A 15,051-nucleotide genomic window follows, 5' to 3' on the forward strand; every position below is an offset into this window, starting at 1 on the left:
AAAATTATTCATTCATGAATACTGAGTAACTTGTAGTTGATCTGTCTTCCAGAAGTCAGTTATATACTCCTATTCCCACCCAAAACCCTAGAGAGGTACCTGAATCTCAGTGTATTTGAGTACCATAAAATCCCTCCACAAATTCAGCCCAAGCTAAAGATTTGGAGATAATGTATTAGGCTCTCTATCCAGTCCCCTGGCTAAAGTTCTCAATTAGGGTGTTGGGAGGTATGAAGGTGATGAGGAAATGAGGAAGTGATTGTCTCAGGATCAGCTGGGAGTTTGTCAGATCAGTGTGAGGTAAGTTGTACAACAGGGGTGTCCAATCTTTTGGTTTCCCTGGGCCACATTTAAAGAATTGTCTTCGGGCACACATAAAATACACTAACGATAGCTGATGAGCTAAAAAAAAAAAAAAATCTTACCATGTTTCAAGAAAGTTTACGAATTTGTGTTGGGCCGCATTCAAAGTTGTCCTGGGCCGCATATGGCCTTCGGGCCGTGGGTTGAACAACTTTGCTGTACAACGTGTTAAGTTCCACTATCTTTACTTTCGTTCTTTTGTGACAATAAAGACCAAGTGAAAAATAATGTGATTTGTTAACTCACATAAAGTGACCTTGCATTTTTTCCCAATATGGCAGAGTTAATTCTTACGTATTTTATGGGCAAAGATTTTAAGAAAGTCAAGAAATACTAATCTAGTAAAAGAAATAGCAATTTGGGTTTTATGTTGGAGAAACCACAAGATGTCACTGGAGCACTTTCTTTTATCACTTGATATCACTTTCATTGATATCACTCAGATACATTCTTCTGTAATACCTACATTAAAAAAATTAGTCTAGTTGATTCACAATTAGTCTAGTTAGATTCACAAGTTAAAGTGAATCTAAAGCGATCAGTTAAAATCTCTGAACCACTTATTTTGCATAATAAAGGTCTACCCCTGAATCCAAATTGCAGTGTTTTTACTTAGCTTAAACATCCTTTGCCTACAGAATTACTATCAGTTAATCTTCTGTATAAAATATCTGATACAGTTTGGCTGTATCTCACCCAAATCTCATCCTGAATTTTGTCCTCATAATCCCCATGTGTCATGGGTAAAACCTGGTGGGAGGTAATTGAATCATGGGGACAGGTATCCCCTGCTGTTCTCATGATAGTGAGTTCTCAAAAGATCTGATGGTTTTATAAGGGAAAATCTTTTCCCCCTTTGCTTGGCCCTTCTCCTTCCTGTCACCATGTGAAGAAGGATGTGTTTACTTCCCCTTCCACCATGACTGTAAGTTTCCTGAGGCCTCTCCAGCCATGCTGAACTGTGAGTCAATTAAACCTCTTTCCTTTATAAATTACCTAGTCTCCGGTATGCCTTTATTAGCAGTGTGAGAATGGACTAATACAATATTTTTACATCACCAAAAATGTTTAATAAGAAAAATACCTAGATATTAAATAGGAAAATATAATTGATTATACATAGAAAAAACATAATCCATGTAAACACAAACAGGAAAGCATTAAAGGAGAGAACAAGTAACATGATATATATTTAACTTGCAAATATATTTCAATAATTACTAGTCTTTCAAAATTCTTATAGAAAGAAAACTTGGTACTATTCCAATATCCATTTCAAGCCAAGACTAGTCAATATTTTTCTTTTCTTCAGTTGCTGCAAGCAACCCTCGTACCAGCACTGCTTCTAAAATTTAGTCCAGGTGTGAACAACTGGTAACACAGTTTTTTTTTTTTTTAATTATACTTTAAGTTCTGGGATACATGTGCACAACATGCAGGTTTGTTACATAGGTATACATGTGCCATGGTGGTTTGCTGCACCCATCATCTATATTAGGTATCTCTCCTAATTGCTATCCCTCCCCCTGCCCCCCATCCCCCGACAGGCCCCGATGTGTGATGTTCCTCTTCCTGTGCCCATATGTTCTCGTTGTTCAACTCCCACTTGTGAGTGAGAACATGCGGTGTTTGGTTTTGTTCCTGGATACACAGTTGTTTTTAAGTTTGTTCTTCTTTAATCTTTCTAATCACAAGAAAAAAAATTGTTTGGGTGTGTGTATACACACACACACACACACACACACACACACACACACACATATTTTTTTTTTTCTCTGAGATGGAGTTTTCCTCTGCCGCCCAGGCTGCAGTGCAATGGCACAATCTCAGTTCACTGCAACCTCCACCTCCCGGGTCTGAGCAATTCTCCTGCCTCAGTCTCCTGAGTAGCTGGGATTACAAGTGTCTGCCACCACACCCAGCTACTTTTTGTATTTTTAGTAGAGACGAGGTTTTACCATGTTGGTCAGGCTGGTCTTGAACTCCTGATCTCAGATGATTCACCTGCCTCAGCCTCCCAAAAGTGCTGGGATTACAGGTATGAGCCGCTGTGCCCAGCCGGGTCTATGTATCTAAAATGGCCTTCATAACTTATGTTCATTACTCTAGTTCACAACACTCAGGCAGGACTTCAGCGTAAATGCTAGCTAGAATCTAATAACATTGTTTTTATTTGCACAAAATTTACATTTATATAATTGTAGCTTAGCTTCTATTTAGAATAAAGGATAACATTTTTCAGTAGTGATAAATGTTCTACTGTAGTGATATCAAGTTTTCCTGTTAAATATTTAAGTTAAAATAAGTCAATTAAAAATATTAAGAAAATAATACACGTAGCCAGAAATGACCCAATTCCCAGGGATGTATATGAATGATGAAAGCCTGGGAAATGCCGCCTTGAGAGTACCACACAAGTGTAGCCTTTTACTCAAATTTTACAGATTTCCATTAAAGTAATAGAAGAGAGAAGAGAAAGGGGGAAAAAAGGAGAAAGGAGAAGTAGAACATATAAAATTACTAATTAGGGCCACTGATGGATTCTCACCAGGCATGCATGCCCTGCTTTCTCTGACTCTGACAATATATAGGTCAATATCTGTGATTCATGAACAACACAGGACTAAATTACAAATGCCTAAAAAACTGTATACAACATTTCCAAGTTATAGTCTGGTTAAGAAAAAAAAGGATAAAAAAATAAATCAGTGAATTTTAGAACCAAAAATAGTATACTATCGTTTCATAACCAAACAATAGTATATTATGCACACATATATCCTGGGACTTTAATTTTATAAAGATGAAAAAACTCTTATTATATCATCATTTTCTAAACTCTTAAATAAAGGAAATATACCAATTGAAGCACTGTAACGCTGAACCTTTCTTTTCCCATTAATTATGCACAGACTCTGATTTGTGACAAGACTACTTCCGTACCTCACAAAGCTTACAAAAACAATCTGAATGGTAAATTAATAATCAAGGGACAACCACAACAGTTAATTGAGCATTATAGATGAAAGGACTCAACACGTAAAGACAGTAGTAATTCAGGTATGACGGAGTGCTTCTTTTCAATTGGGGATTACTGACCTATTTCAAATCTAAGTACAGAAACTCAACATTTCTCTCAAGAAGAAATCATCTTGTGTGAAATAAACCTAAACAATCAATAATAATCTCAGAATCATCTTTTTGCATATTAACCTCAAGTTGTAAAGAATGTTTTCATTTAGCTTAAACTTTCTTTACTTACAGAGTAAATCATTTAGATAAAAAGAATCAAACATCCCATTCTCTCTCATTTGTTTCTAAAAGAAACCAGAATCAGGACATTTTTATTAGATATAAAGTTTTTACTACTATATCACTGAAAAATAAAATTTTTACAGAACTCTTTGAAAATCTAAGACTTTAACTTTCAGCACCAGAGAACAGGATTTCTAATAATCATCATTCCATAAGCAATATAGAACTCATCACCATTTCTACAATACTTACGGACTTGGGGTATTTCCCATCCTTCACATGTGTTGCCCCACCCTTCCATCTCCAGGAAGGGAGTTCAACAGGATTTGGGGCAGGAGCAGAAGCAAGAAGGTGCATCTGCCCCAAGCTTCCTCAGCGGCAGGCTGCACCATGTCCTTTCAGCCCCTACCACCCACCGCCTTCCAGGAATCTACAGGACTCTTCTGATTTCAAAGTTTTAAAGCCAGGGTGCAGCTGAGAATAAACTTCAATAGAATTCCCCAGTCCCTGGGAACAGTTCATATATTGCTTCCCACAGCTCCATAGGTTGGAACCAACTCTCTCTGCTCATTACCTATCTAAATCCAAACCATTCAGCAGATCCAAGCAGGCTGCATTCAAGGATATGGAACAGAAACAACCAATTGTCTAAAACTACGCTTTACAACACTGTAACCATTAGTCTGCATATGGCTACTTACATTTAAATTAATTAAAATTAAATGAAATTTAAAAATTCAGTTCCTCAGTTATGCTAACCACAATTCAAGTGTTCAATAGCTATTCTTAGCTAGAAGCTACTAACCTGGACAAAGCAGATACAAAACAGTTTCATTATCACAGACAATCTATTGAATAGTGCTGGTCAAATATCAATTTGATATGTGTTTGTTTTTAACTAAAGGAGTAAACACCTAAAGCTAGGGGGTAATTACCTGCTGGCAGAAGGTTTCTGGTGAAAAAAGAAACATGGTTGGTTAGCATGGACCGAAGCAGAAGCATTAAAATGAAAGGAGCGTCTAGCAAAGCAGGTAGTTTACTTACTTAAAAGCAAATACTAATTTTTCGATTATTAAAAATGATCATAAAATAAAAAACTAAGTTTTTTGCTACCTACTGAAGATTCATAATGTGCAAAACCATATGCAACAGAATAAAGGAAAAACAAGGACACAACCTTTCCTCTTTTAACATTCCTAAGGAGAGAGGACACACAGACAGACTGATGTTATTCTTTCTGTGACCATGCTTTTCAGAGCATGAAGTGGGGGATGCCAAGATTTCAGTCTCTGTCTGAGGAATATCACTGAGGCCAGGAAAAAGGACAGCCAAGGAACTGAGTCTATTGTAAATCATTTCTGCCAAAGCATGAGGTTATGAGCTGTTATACAAGGCAGATACCCGAGCTCATAGTTGGCCCAAAAGGATTTAAAAATCACCTCTAATAACAGCAAACACCAAAATCAGAGTGACCATCATCAATCAACTGTCTCATCCTAATTAAAGAACATACAGCACTGCAATTACCATCTGTAACACAGCACTAAAATTTTCTTTTTGAAGTATCCTTTCTATGAGAGTCAAAATAACAGCTAATCTGAGGTTAAACACAGTGCTCCTAAATTTAGTATCCACATATGAATTTTCTTACATAATATAACTTACGACACTTGTAAAGCTGCATTTATTTCCTTGAGTAGCTCGTTAGTCTTATTAAAATCTGCCCGCATGATATTTTTCTCTCTGAGGTGGTCTGCTGTCATGACATCCAACTCTTTTTCAAGTCTCTTGTTTAAATCTTGTTCATGCAACCTGTTTGATTTATTTTTAGTTAAGAAAATGTTATTCTGAAGTCAAGCTTTCAAAACTTTCTATTATTCTACCAGATTTGAAATGGTTTTTGGTATAATATATAGAAAATTAATGTAAACAGCCTAAATTAAGCTACTTACTTTCTGCTATAAGCTTCTGGCTTTGTTAAAGTTGTCTCCTTTAATGCTTTTTCAAATAACATTTTTAAAAGACTTCAGTTAATTATATACAATTTCCAAAGTGAATGAATACACGTACATCATTCAAGATACAAACATTTCATCTGTGTTCTAGATTATAATATAGTCATCAAATAAAGTAAAAAGTGGTCTTCAATATTTTACGAGAGGTAGTCTAGTCACAAAAATAGGCATAGATTACTAAATATCAGCACAACAGTTTTTCAGATGACACTGCATATTCCTTCCATTGTAATTAATGGCATACCTTATCTGTTGGTTAGATTCACTTCGTATTCTGAGAATTTCTTTCCCCTTAAATTCCAGTTCTTTGGTTAGGGCACTTATATTCTCATGAAGGTGCTGAACCTCCTTATCCAATTCAGAGATGTGATGCTCTCTGTGTCTTAGTTCCTCTTGTAGATCTGTAATTCTACACATGTGCTCCTTACTCTGTAAAAACAAAAAAGTAATTTTTAGAAGTTTTCTACATATTTGATTTCTGTGTTTATCTGCGGGAAAGAAAATGACACACTGGAATGTCAAATGTAATCATTCTGACACTGCTTCTTCAAAAGCAAACTGCTGAAGTGAGAAAACCTCGAGGTCGCTTCTCTTTCCACACATGTAAGTGTGTATATGGATATAGCTTCAATAATGTCAGGTTACAAGGAACCCAAAAGGTCAAAGGACATCTCTCTCATTTTACAGATGAGGAAACCAATGCCCAAAGATGATTTATAACCAGTGGCTGAGTTGAGATTAGAACACAGGGCTCTTACATTCTCAGTAAGTTTTACATGATTTTGAAGAATAATTGTGGCACCACTGCCTAGAATCTAGAGAGAAAGTGCATCTAAGGAGGCCCTCCCAAAAGAACACACATCACATGGCTTACAAAGCAGACTTAGTTTAGTGCTGCTCTAGCAGTTATCTGACAGTTAAGCTCCCTTCTGTGATCGTGCCACTCCTCCAGCCTCGGTGACAAAGTGAGACCCTGTCTCAAATAAATAAATAAATTAAATAAAGCTCTTCAATATAAATAGAATGTGATAACCAGTGAAAATAAGAGTTACTACAAAATAATTTTCAGAAAATTATGAACATTCAATATTCAAACAGTACAGAATACTCTTACTTACCTGTCTTCTGCTGATGTCTATGCTTCTCTCTAATTCCATTTTAGCAGCTGCCAATTCTTGATGATGATTATGCCGTAACAAATCAATTGCAGCTGCATGTTGATGGTTGAGTTCTGAGCGCAAGGAAGCTGGAATTGCAAGGCAAAAATACGTTTGGTACCTTTAAAAAATATTATCAATACTCTAGATAAAAATTATAGAAGTAAAACAAATTATTTAAAAATCAGAACACTTGTGTATGTCCATTAAATTAATAGATTATTACAAACTCACAAATTTAAATATTATAGACTACAATATACTATCATGAATTTAAAGTTAATCTAGCTTTGATGAGGATATAAAAAAACTCAAATGTTTAAGTGGATCAAGGTATTTTTATACATGCTTTCAGTATGCAGGTAAAGTGCTAATGGAGATGAAGTATTTTTAATTCATCTCTTTCACTACTAGAATAATAAAATTTGGTCAGGCACAGGGGCTCATGCCTATAATCCCAGCACTTTGAGGGGCCGAGGTGGGTGGATCACCTGAGGTCAGGAGTTCAAGACCAGCCTGACCAACAAGGTGAAACCCTGTCTCTACTACACATACAACAAATTAGCCGGGTGTGGTGGTGGGTGCCTGTAATCTCAACTACTCAGGAGAATGAGACAGGAGAATTGCGTGAACCTGGGAGGCGGAGGTTACAGTGAGCTGAGATCACACCATTGCACTACAGCCTGGGTGACAGAGTGAGAATCCATCTCAAAAAAAATAAATAAATAAATAAATAAATAAAATTTTAGAGTTTAATGGTACCATAACAAATATTTAGGAGGCAACTTCTCACCCAAGTAAGAATTCTTCAAAAATATCCCTAAAGGAGCCTGGCTGGTCAGTGTTGTTAGTGATCTGAAGGTCATCACCTTCATTTGAGTTTGGGATTATTTCATACAGTCCATAAACATTTACTGAATGCCAGGCACTATTCTAAGGGGGAATGAAATATGACAGTATTTCTATAACTGCATAGGGTTAAGGGGAAGACATTATGCCAGAAAACTAAGTAGGGTATCAGAGATGACTATTAGGTATGACAAAAGCACAGTACTGTAAGAACTCAAATGTTCTAGGAAAGGGAAACTGGGGAAGGGAATTGTCACAGTAACGGTCTGAAGACCAAGTAGGAGTTCTCCAAATAGAGAAGGAAAAAGCATTCAGGAAGAAGGGATATCATATATAAAACAGAAAGAACCTGGTCTGTCTGGCAAACTATAAGAGGGTATGGCAGGAGGCCACAGTGCACATGGTCATACTGTAAAGAAAATGGAACCTAGTGGGAGAAAGTTTTAGTATAAAATGTTTTTTATTTTAACCTAAGGCTCATAGTTCTCAAACTTGGATATGTTTGGTGGTATGCGTGAAGGAACCTGATCATCTTCTGAAACATGAATTTTACTTGAAGATTTTTGGAAAATCCATTAATTATATATTACATAAACAGATTTAAGTGAGTAAAATACACATTTATAAATTTTAAAGTGAAAACATGAGACTTCAAAGACAAGCTGTGCTTGTAGCTAGCCAATTCAGGCTCCTCTTGAGACCGCCATGTAAAGCGTAAGTTGTTTCCCCTGGTGTTAAGGCCTTTTTCAGTGGGAAACCTTGACACGCACTCAAGTAGGACATGAGGAATCACTGAAGGATTTGAAGTGGGCTGTCATATGGTGAGATTTGAGCATTACAAAGTTTACCCTGACTGGAGTTTAGAGAATGTACTGTGTGAAAGGAGATCTGCAAGGTTATGGCAATAATCCAGGTGAGAAATGATACAACCAAAACCAAAGTATGGTAGAGGACTAAAGAAGAGGAAAGAAATAGAAGAAATGTTTAAGAGAGGGAGGAACAGATAGGATGTGGCAGTGAGAGAAAAAAAAGTTAGCCGGGTGTGGTAGCTTACGTAATCCCAGCACTTTGAGAGGCCGTGGCGGGTGGATCACCTGAGGTCAGGAGTTTGAGACCAGCCTGATCAACATGGTGAAACCCTGTCTCTATTAAAAATATAAAAATTATCCAGGTGTGGTGGCGGGCTCCTGTAACCCCAGCTACTTGGGAGACTGAGGCAGGAGAACTGCTTGAACTTGGGAGGCAGAGGTTGCAGTGAGCTGAGATGGCATCACTGTATTCCTGCACAGTGAGACTCGGTCTCAAAAAAAAAAAAAAGAAAAGAAAAAAAGTCAATTGTGACTTCCATTTTCCTGGTTTTGGCAAGTGGGTAAACAGTGATACCATTAATTAGAATAGGAGGTACAGGAATATAAACACATTTTGGACTATGGGAGACAGTGGGTTCATATTTTTAAATGTTGAGTATAAGTTAGAATATCTGTCTAACAATGTGTAAGAAATAGAAACCTAAGGTACAAGAAGAGAGGTGTGGCCTAGAAATGAATATGTGGAATCACCAGCACATAGATGGTGGCTGCAACCATGGATGTGAATGCAATAAACGAAGAAAAGGCTGAAGATTAAAGAAGAGACCAGAAGACTGGGGGCTTACTGCGGTTTAATATGGCTTCTCCCCTCTGAAACACATGTTGAAATTTGACTATCATTGTGGCACTGTTGGGAGGTGGGGCCTTTAGGAGGTTATTAGGCCATTAGGAGGGATCAATGGCTTTCTCGCAGGAATGGTTAGCAAGTATAGGAGCTCCACCCTATTTTTTTCTAGCGCTCAGGCCCTCTCCCCACTTCCACTTTTCCACCAAGCTACAAAGCAGCACAAGGCCCTCGCCAGATGTCGCCAGCTACCTGATCTCAGACTTCTCAGCCTCCAGAATCATAAGCCAAGTAAACCTCTTTCCTTTATAAATTAGCCAGTCTGTGGTATTCTGCGATAGCAACAGAAAACAAACCAAGATAGAGCTGAATCCTGGGAAATCCTAATATTTGATGGATGCATGTGGAAACAGGACAGTATATGAGATGAAGGAGTAGAGGTCAGAAAAGTAGGAATATAGTAAGTATAGTATATTATTATGAAAATCAAGTATTTTTTACTCAAGAAGGTTGTAGTCAAAGGGCTCAAATGTTGAAGATAGGGCAAATAAGATGAAAGCTAGTAAGTGGGAATACTTTGGATTTGGAAGTTCAAAGCTCAGTGGTGATCTCAGGGAGAGCAGTTTCAATGAAATAATGGACAAAATGTAGAACTGAAGGATCCCAACAAGGACCAGTATCTACAATATATAAACAACTCTTAAAATGCAACAGTAAAATGTAAACAATCCAATCAGAAAAGAGATGTACAGATGGCAAATGAGCACATGAAAAATGCTCAATAACATGAGCCATTAGGGAAATGCAAATTAAAACCAGTTTTAATGATGAGTTATCACTACATTCCTATCAGAAAGGATAAAATATAATGACAACATCAAATGTTGGTGAGGATGTGAGCAAAATTTCTATGATGCTAACAGGGATGTAAAATGGTACAGTCACTCTAGAAAACCTTTTGCAGTTTGTTACAAAATTACACATGCAGCTGCCATATGACCCAGCAACCGCTGGGAGTTTTGCTCTTGTTGCCCAGGCTGGAGTGCAATGGTGCGATCTCGGCTCACTGCAACCTCGGCCTCCCAGGTTCAAGTGATTCTCCTGCCTCAGCCTCCCAAGTAGCTTGGATTACAGCTACCATGCCCGGCTAATTCTGTATTTTTAGTAGAGACGGAGTTTCACCATGTTGGTCAGGCTGATCTCAAAATCCTGACCTCAGGATTTCCACTTGCCTCAGCCTCCCAAAGTACTGGGATTACAGGTGTGAGCGACCGTACCCGGCCAACAGAGATATATTTAAATCATGTTTAGTGGAGTATGTTTCAAAGGACCAAATAACAATAGTTCCAACACTAGGACTGTTTCTGCCTGCCCTACAAAGCTGTGGAACATGTGTATTCCCTTTTGGCCACATTTCTATAAAGGCTACCTCTACGTTTGACTGCAATTCCTGTGCAAAGACAGGGCAGTAGTTCATTTTTTAATTCTCCTTGCTCAGCAATCCCTAGCACATGAACAGGTTTTTCACAAATCTTTGACAAATGTCTACATTTAATCTGATTTTCATGCTAGCAGTCATAGTGGGTTTTAAAGGAGGAAGAGGAGAGCTTTAACCACTTCGTCTGGGACTCCAAGCAACATTATAGATGAGAAACAGAGTCAGATGGCTTTCCCTTTGAGGCCCAAAATATTGATAACACTTCAGTCTTCTTTGCTCCAAATTCCTACTTGGAAAGAGTGTGCCACTGAAGTATGACAACATGTTACAAATATTAGGAGAATTTGGAATAAAGCCAAACAGAAGAAAACTGAGATGGTAAGGATAAAAAGTTATTGAATGACATTAAAAAACAAAACCCAAAACAAATCTTTAAATACATACCCAGTTTTTCTTCAAAACTCAACTTATCTCCTTATAAAAAGTAATGATATGAACACCTCATAGGTAGAAATCTCAAAGAAATATATATCTCAACAGAAAAGTCAGACCTAATCCTCACTTTTCCCATTAAAACAAAATCTTGAAGTGGAAAAAACCATATGACCACGCAGTGTAAGGACATGTGGCTCCATGCCCTTTCTATTGGGCAGTGATTGATTTCTGGAACACCTCAATGTGCTGAGTCCACTTAGTCCAAAAAGGACAGATTAGAGTACCAGCAGTGTTGCTTGCATAGCTGGAGTACAGAGACAGCTGAGGCGAATTCACTTTACTGTTTGTGTCCTGTCTACTCATCTGGTAACTTCAAATAAAATATGCAATACACTTAGATATTCATTTTGATGTTTCAAAATTTTAAAATAAAACTTGGTGATTCTATGTTGAATTTAAAAAATGTTAAAAATGTACATATGAATATGACAAGATCGTAATCTTTTCAAAATACCAAGCATAGCCTTTCCTTCATCTTCTAATTCAAACCGAAGAGTCTGAAGTTCCTGTTCCATTTCTATTCGGAAGCCCTCCATTGACTCTCTGTGTGCATCTTTTAATGACTGAAGCTCTGCAGAATGCTTCTGTTGTAAATGATTTTCAAGAGCCTAGAACAAGACAAATTCAAATTATTATGCTAGAATACAGGAAGGAAAATGCAAACAAAATAGAAAACAGTTACTAAAACTCAGTTATTATTTAAGAAATACAAAATGTTTAGGTTCATTTTCAAGAAAACTAGACGTAACATAATCAACATTAGAAAAAATAATTAGGGTCATTTCAGTAGAATTAATAAATCATCATGAAACCAGTTTGATTCAATGTATTTTGTCTATATATTGAATGGGCTGGGCACAGTGGCTCACCCTTGTAATCCCAGCAATTTGGGAGGACAAGGTGAGAGGATTGCTTGAGCCCCAGAATTCAAGACCAGCCTGGGCAACATAGCGAAACCTGTTTCTACAAAAAAAAATTAAAAATTAGTCAGGCATGATGGTGTGTGCCTATAGTCCCAGCTATTCAGGAGGCTGAGGTGGGAAAATCACCAGTCTAGGAAGCTGAGACTACAGTGAGCTATGATCGTGCTGCTGCACCTCAGCCTGGGTGACAGAGACCCTGTCTCAAAAAATAGAAAATCATTTTTTTTAATGTAACTAATTATTATTAGGGTGTTGGATTACATTTGAACGTATGTCACATAAAACTTACTCTCTGCTCCTTTTCCTTTTCCTCTTCCATAGTTTGAAATGCAAGGACATGCGCTTCTTTTAATGATTTGTGTCTTTGCTGATGTTGCTCCTCTAATTCTTCAAGCTCTTGCGTAAGCCGCTGTCGTTCTTGCGTAAACTGGGCTTGCAGTTGTTGCAAAGAAGTCTGAGACTGGGAAAGCTGTATCTCCAGATTCTGTTTCAGCAAGGAAATCTATGCCCCAGAATGGTACACAATGAAGAATAAATACAAGGCAGAGTTCACAAACTACCCATCAAAGGGGGAAAAGCACTTCAAGATATTAATGATAGTAAAACAACTGCCTTAATATTTCCATTTAAAACGTTCTAAAATGTATCACAAAAATAACCATTTACTGTCACCATTTAAAATTCTACTTTCTGTAATTATTCTGAAAACAGTTTATTTACATTGTTTATAGACTGTCTAAAGAACACTGCAGCCCACATTTAGAATACAATGAATACCCATGTTATGTTGCAATAAAAATTCATAATATGAAATAAAAACATAAGACAATTAACATTTTCCTTAGGTTATGGTCACTTCAAGGAAGAGTATGAATAGTTACACCACTTATTTGTAAAGCAGTAAAGTGCAATAGGACTGTGAGCTCTGAGTTAAAATCCTAGCTCTGTCACTTGTTAGTATCAACACCTCACCAGGTTATGTTACTCCATATAGCTCACTTTGAACAGACTCTGGCATGTACTAAGCATTCAACAAATATTAGCTAAGATTATTTGAGAATTAAAAACCTACTCTTTAAAAGATATATCAGTTTATAATTTAGAATCATTATGTAAATTTTTATTTTTTATTTAACTCAAAGTGCTTGAAAACCTTTAAGTTTTCAAAATGTCTCAAATGTCCCACAATCTTTTATTCAACCATTATAACAATGTCAGGTACTTTTCTTTGACTATGGAAAACTGATTTGTCACTCCTTTAGAAAACAGACATCAGCCTCAATATGCCTGTATCACTTCTAGATGTCTTAACATACTTACAATTATTTTGTAAGAATAAAAACATAAAACACAGGTATATGTATAGATCATATATGTTCATATATGCATTTGATAAAACCATTTAACTGACCTATTTCTATTCTCATACACAGGATATTGTAACTTGAGAGTATATAACTGTGTTTTAAAAGAAGTCTAAATCTAAGAGGAACTTAGGAGAACCAGATACAAAGTTGTAAAATGTGTTCCATAAGCAACTTAAAACACTCCATGCTTTTATATACTGGTAAAACAATTTCTGTGGCCAAAAAAAGCCAATGAAAAGAGGAAACTTTAAAGTGAGTTTTTGTAAATGGGAAAAGGCTCTCTTTCAATTGATAGACAGCAGACATAAGTTGCCTCACACGTCTCACAAAGAAAGGTACCTGGGAAAGAAAGAGAAAGGTTTGCCAGTATTTTATTGAGAATTTTTGCATCAATGTTCATCAGGGATATTGGTCTAAAATTCTCTTTTTTTGATGTGTCTCTGCCAGGCTTTGGTATCAGGATGATGTTGGCCTCATAAAATGAGTTAGGGAGGATTCCCTCTTTTTCTATTGATTGGAATAGTTTCAGAAGGAATGGTACCAGCTCCTCCTTGTACCTCTGGTAGAATTCAGCTGTGAATCCATCTGGTCCTGGACTTTTTTTGGTGGGTAGGCTATTAATTGTTGCCTCAATTTCAGAGCCTACTATTGGTCTATTCAGGGATTCAACTTCTTCCTGGTTTAGCCTTGGGAGAGTGTAAGTGTCCAGGAATTTATCCATTTCTTCTAGATTTTCTAGTTGATTTGCGTAGAGGCGTTTATAGTATTCTCTGATGGTAGTTTGTATTTCTGTGGGGTCAGTGGTGATATCCCCTTTATCATTTTTTATTGCATCTATTTGATTCCTCTCTCTTTTCTTCTTTATTAGCCTTGCTAGCGGTCTGTCAATTTTGTTGATCTTTTCAAAAAACCAACTCCTGGATTCATTGATTTTTTGGAGGGTTTTTTTGTGTCTCTATCTCCTTCAGTTCGGCTCTGATCTTAGTTATTTCTTGCCTTCTGCTAGCTTTTGAATGTGTTTGCTCTTGCCTCTCTAGTTCTTTTAATTGTGATGTTAGAGTGTCAATTTTAGATCTTTCCTGCTTTCTCTATAGCAAAGACTTGGAATCAACCCAAATGTCCATCTGTGACAGACTGGATTAAGAAAATGTGGCACATATACACCATGGAATACTATGCAGCCATAAGAAAGGATGAGTTTGCGTCCTTTGTAGGGACATGGATGCAGCTGGAAACCATCATTCTTAGCAAACTATCACAAGAACAGAAAACCAAACACCGCATGTTCTCACTCATAGGTGGGAACTGAACAATGAGATCACTTGGACTCGGGAAGGGGAACATCACGCACTGGGGCCTATCATGGGGAGGGGGGAGGGGGGAGGAGGGAGGGCTTGCATTGGGGAGTTATACAAGATATAAATGATGAATTGATGGGTGCTGACGAGTTGATGGGTGCAGCACACCAACATGGCATAAGTATACATATGTAACAAACCTGCACGTTATGCACATGTACCCTAGAACTTAAAGTAT

General features: G+C 37.2%; 1 protein-coding gene across 4 annotated transcripts in view; it reads right to left on the bottom strand.

Moving 5' to 3' along the window:
- Window positions 1-15,051, bottom strand: part of FAM184A (family with sequence similarity 184 member A) — a 131,371-nt gene that overhangs the window by 8,012 nt on the left and 108,308 nt on the right. For 3 of the 4 annotated variants that reach the window (XR_004056731.1, XM_010353249.2, XM_030928358.1), the window contains exons 10-14: window positions 12,438-12,650; window positions 11,680-11,833; window positions 6,752-6,879; window positions 5,878-6,062; window positions 5,284-5,430 (exon numbers count right to left, since the gene is read on the bottom strand). Coding sequence is in view for 3 of the 4 variants with exons in the window: in XM_010353249.2 (XP_010351551.1) it covers window positions 5,284-5,430; window positions 5,878-6,062; window positions 6,752-6,879; window positions 11,680-11,833; window positions 12,438-12,650 (827 nt within the window). In the remaining variant the exon portion in view is untranslated. Of the gene's footprint in view, window positions 1-3,659; window positions 3,681-5,283; window positions 5,431-5,877; window positions 6,063-6,751; window positions 6,880-11,679; window positions 11,834-12,437; window positions 12,651-15,051 lie in introns of those variants that run through there. The other variant, XM_030928359.1, reaches the window with a different exon arrangement.

Source organism: Rhinopithecus roxellana, chromosome 4, assembly GCF_007565055.1.
Source record: "Rhinopithecus roxellana isolate Shanxi Qingling chromosome 4, ASM756505v1, whole genome shotgun sequence".
Lineage (NCBI taxonomy): Eukaryota > Metazoa > Chordata > Mammalia > Primates > Cercopithecidae > Rhinopithecus > Rhinopithecus roxellana.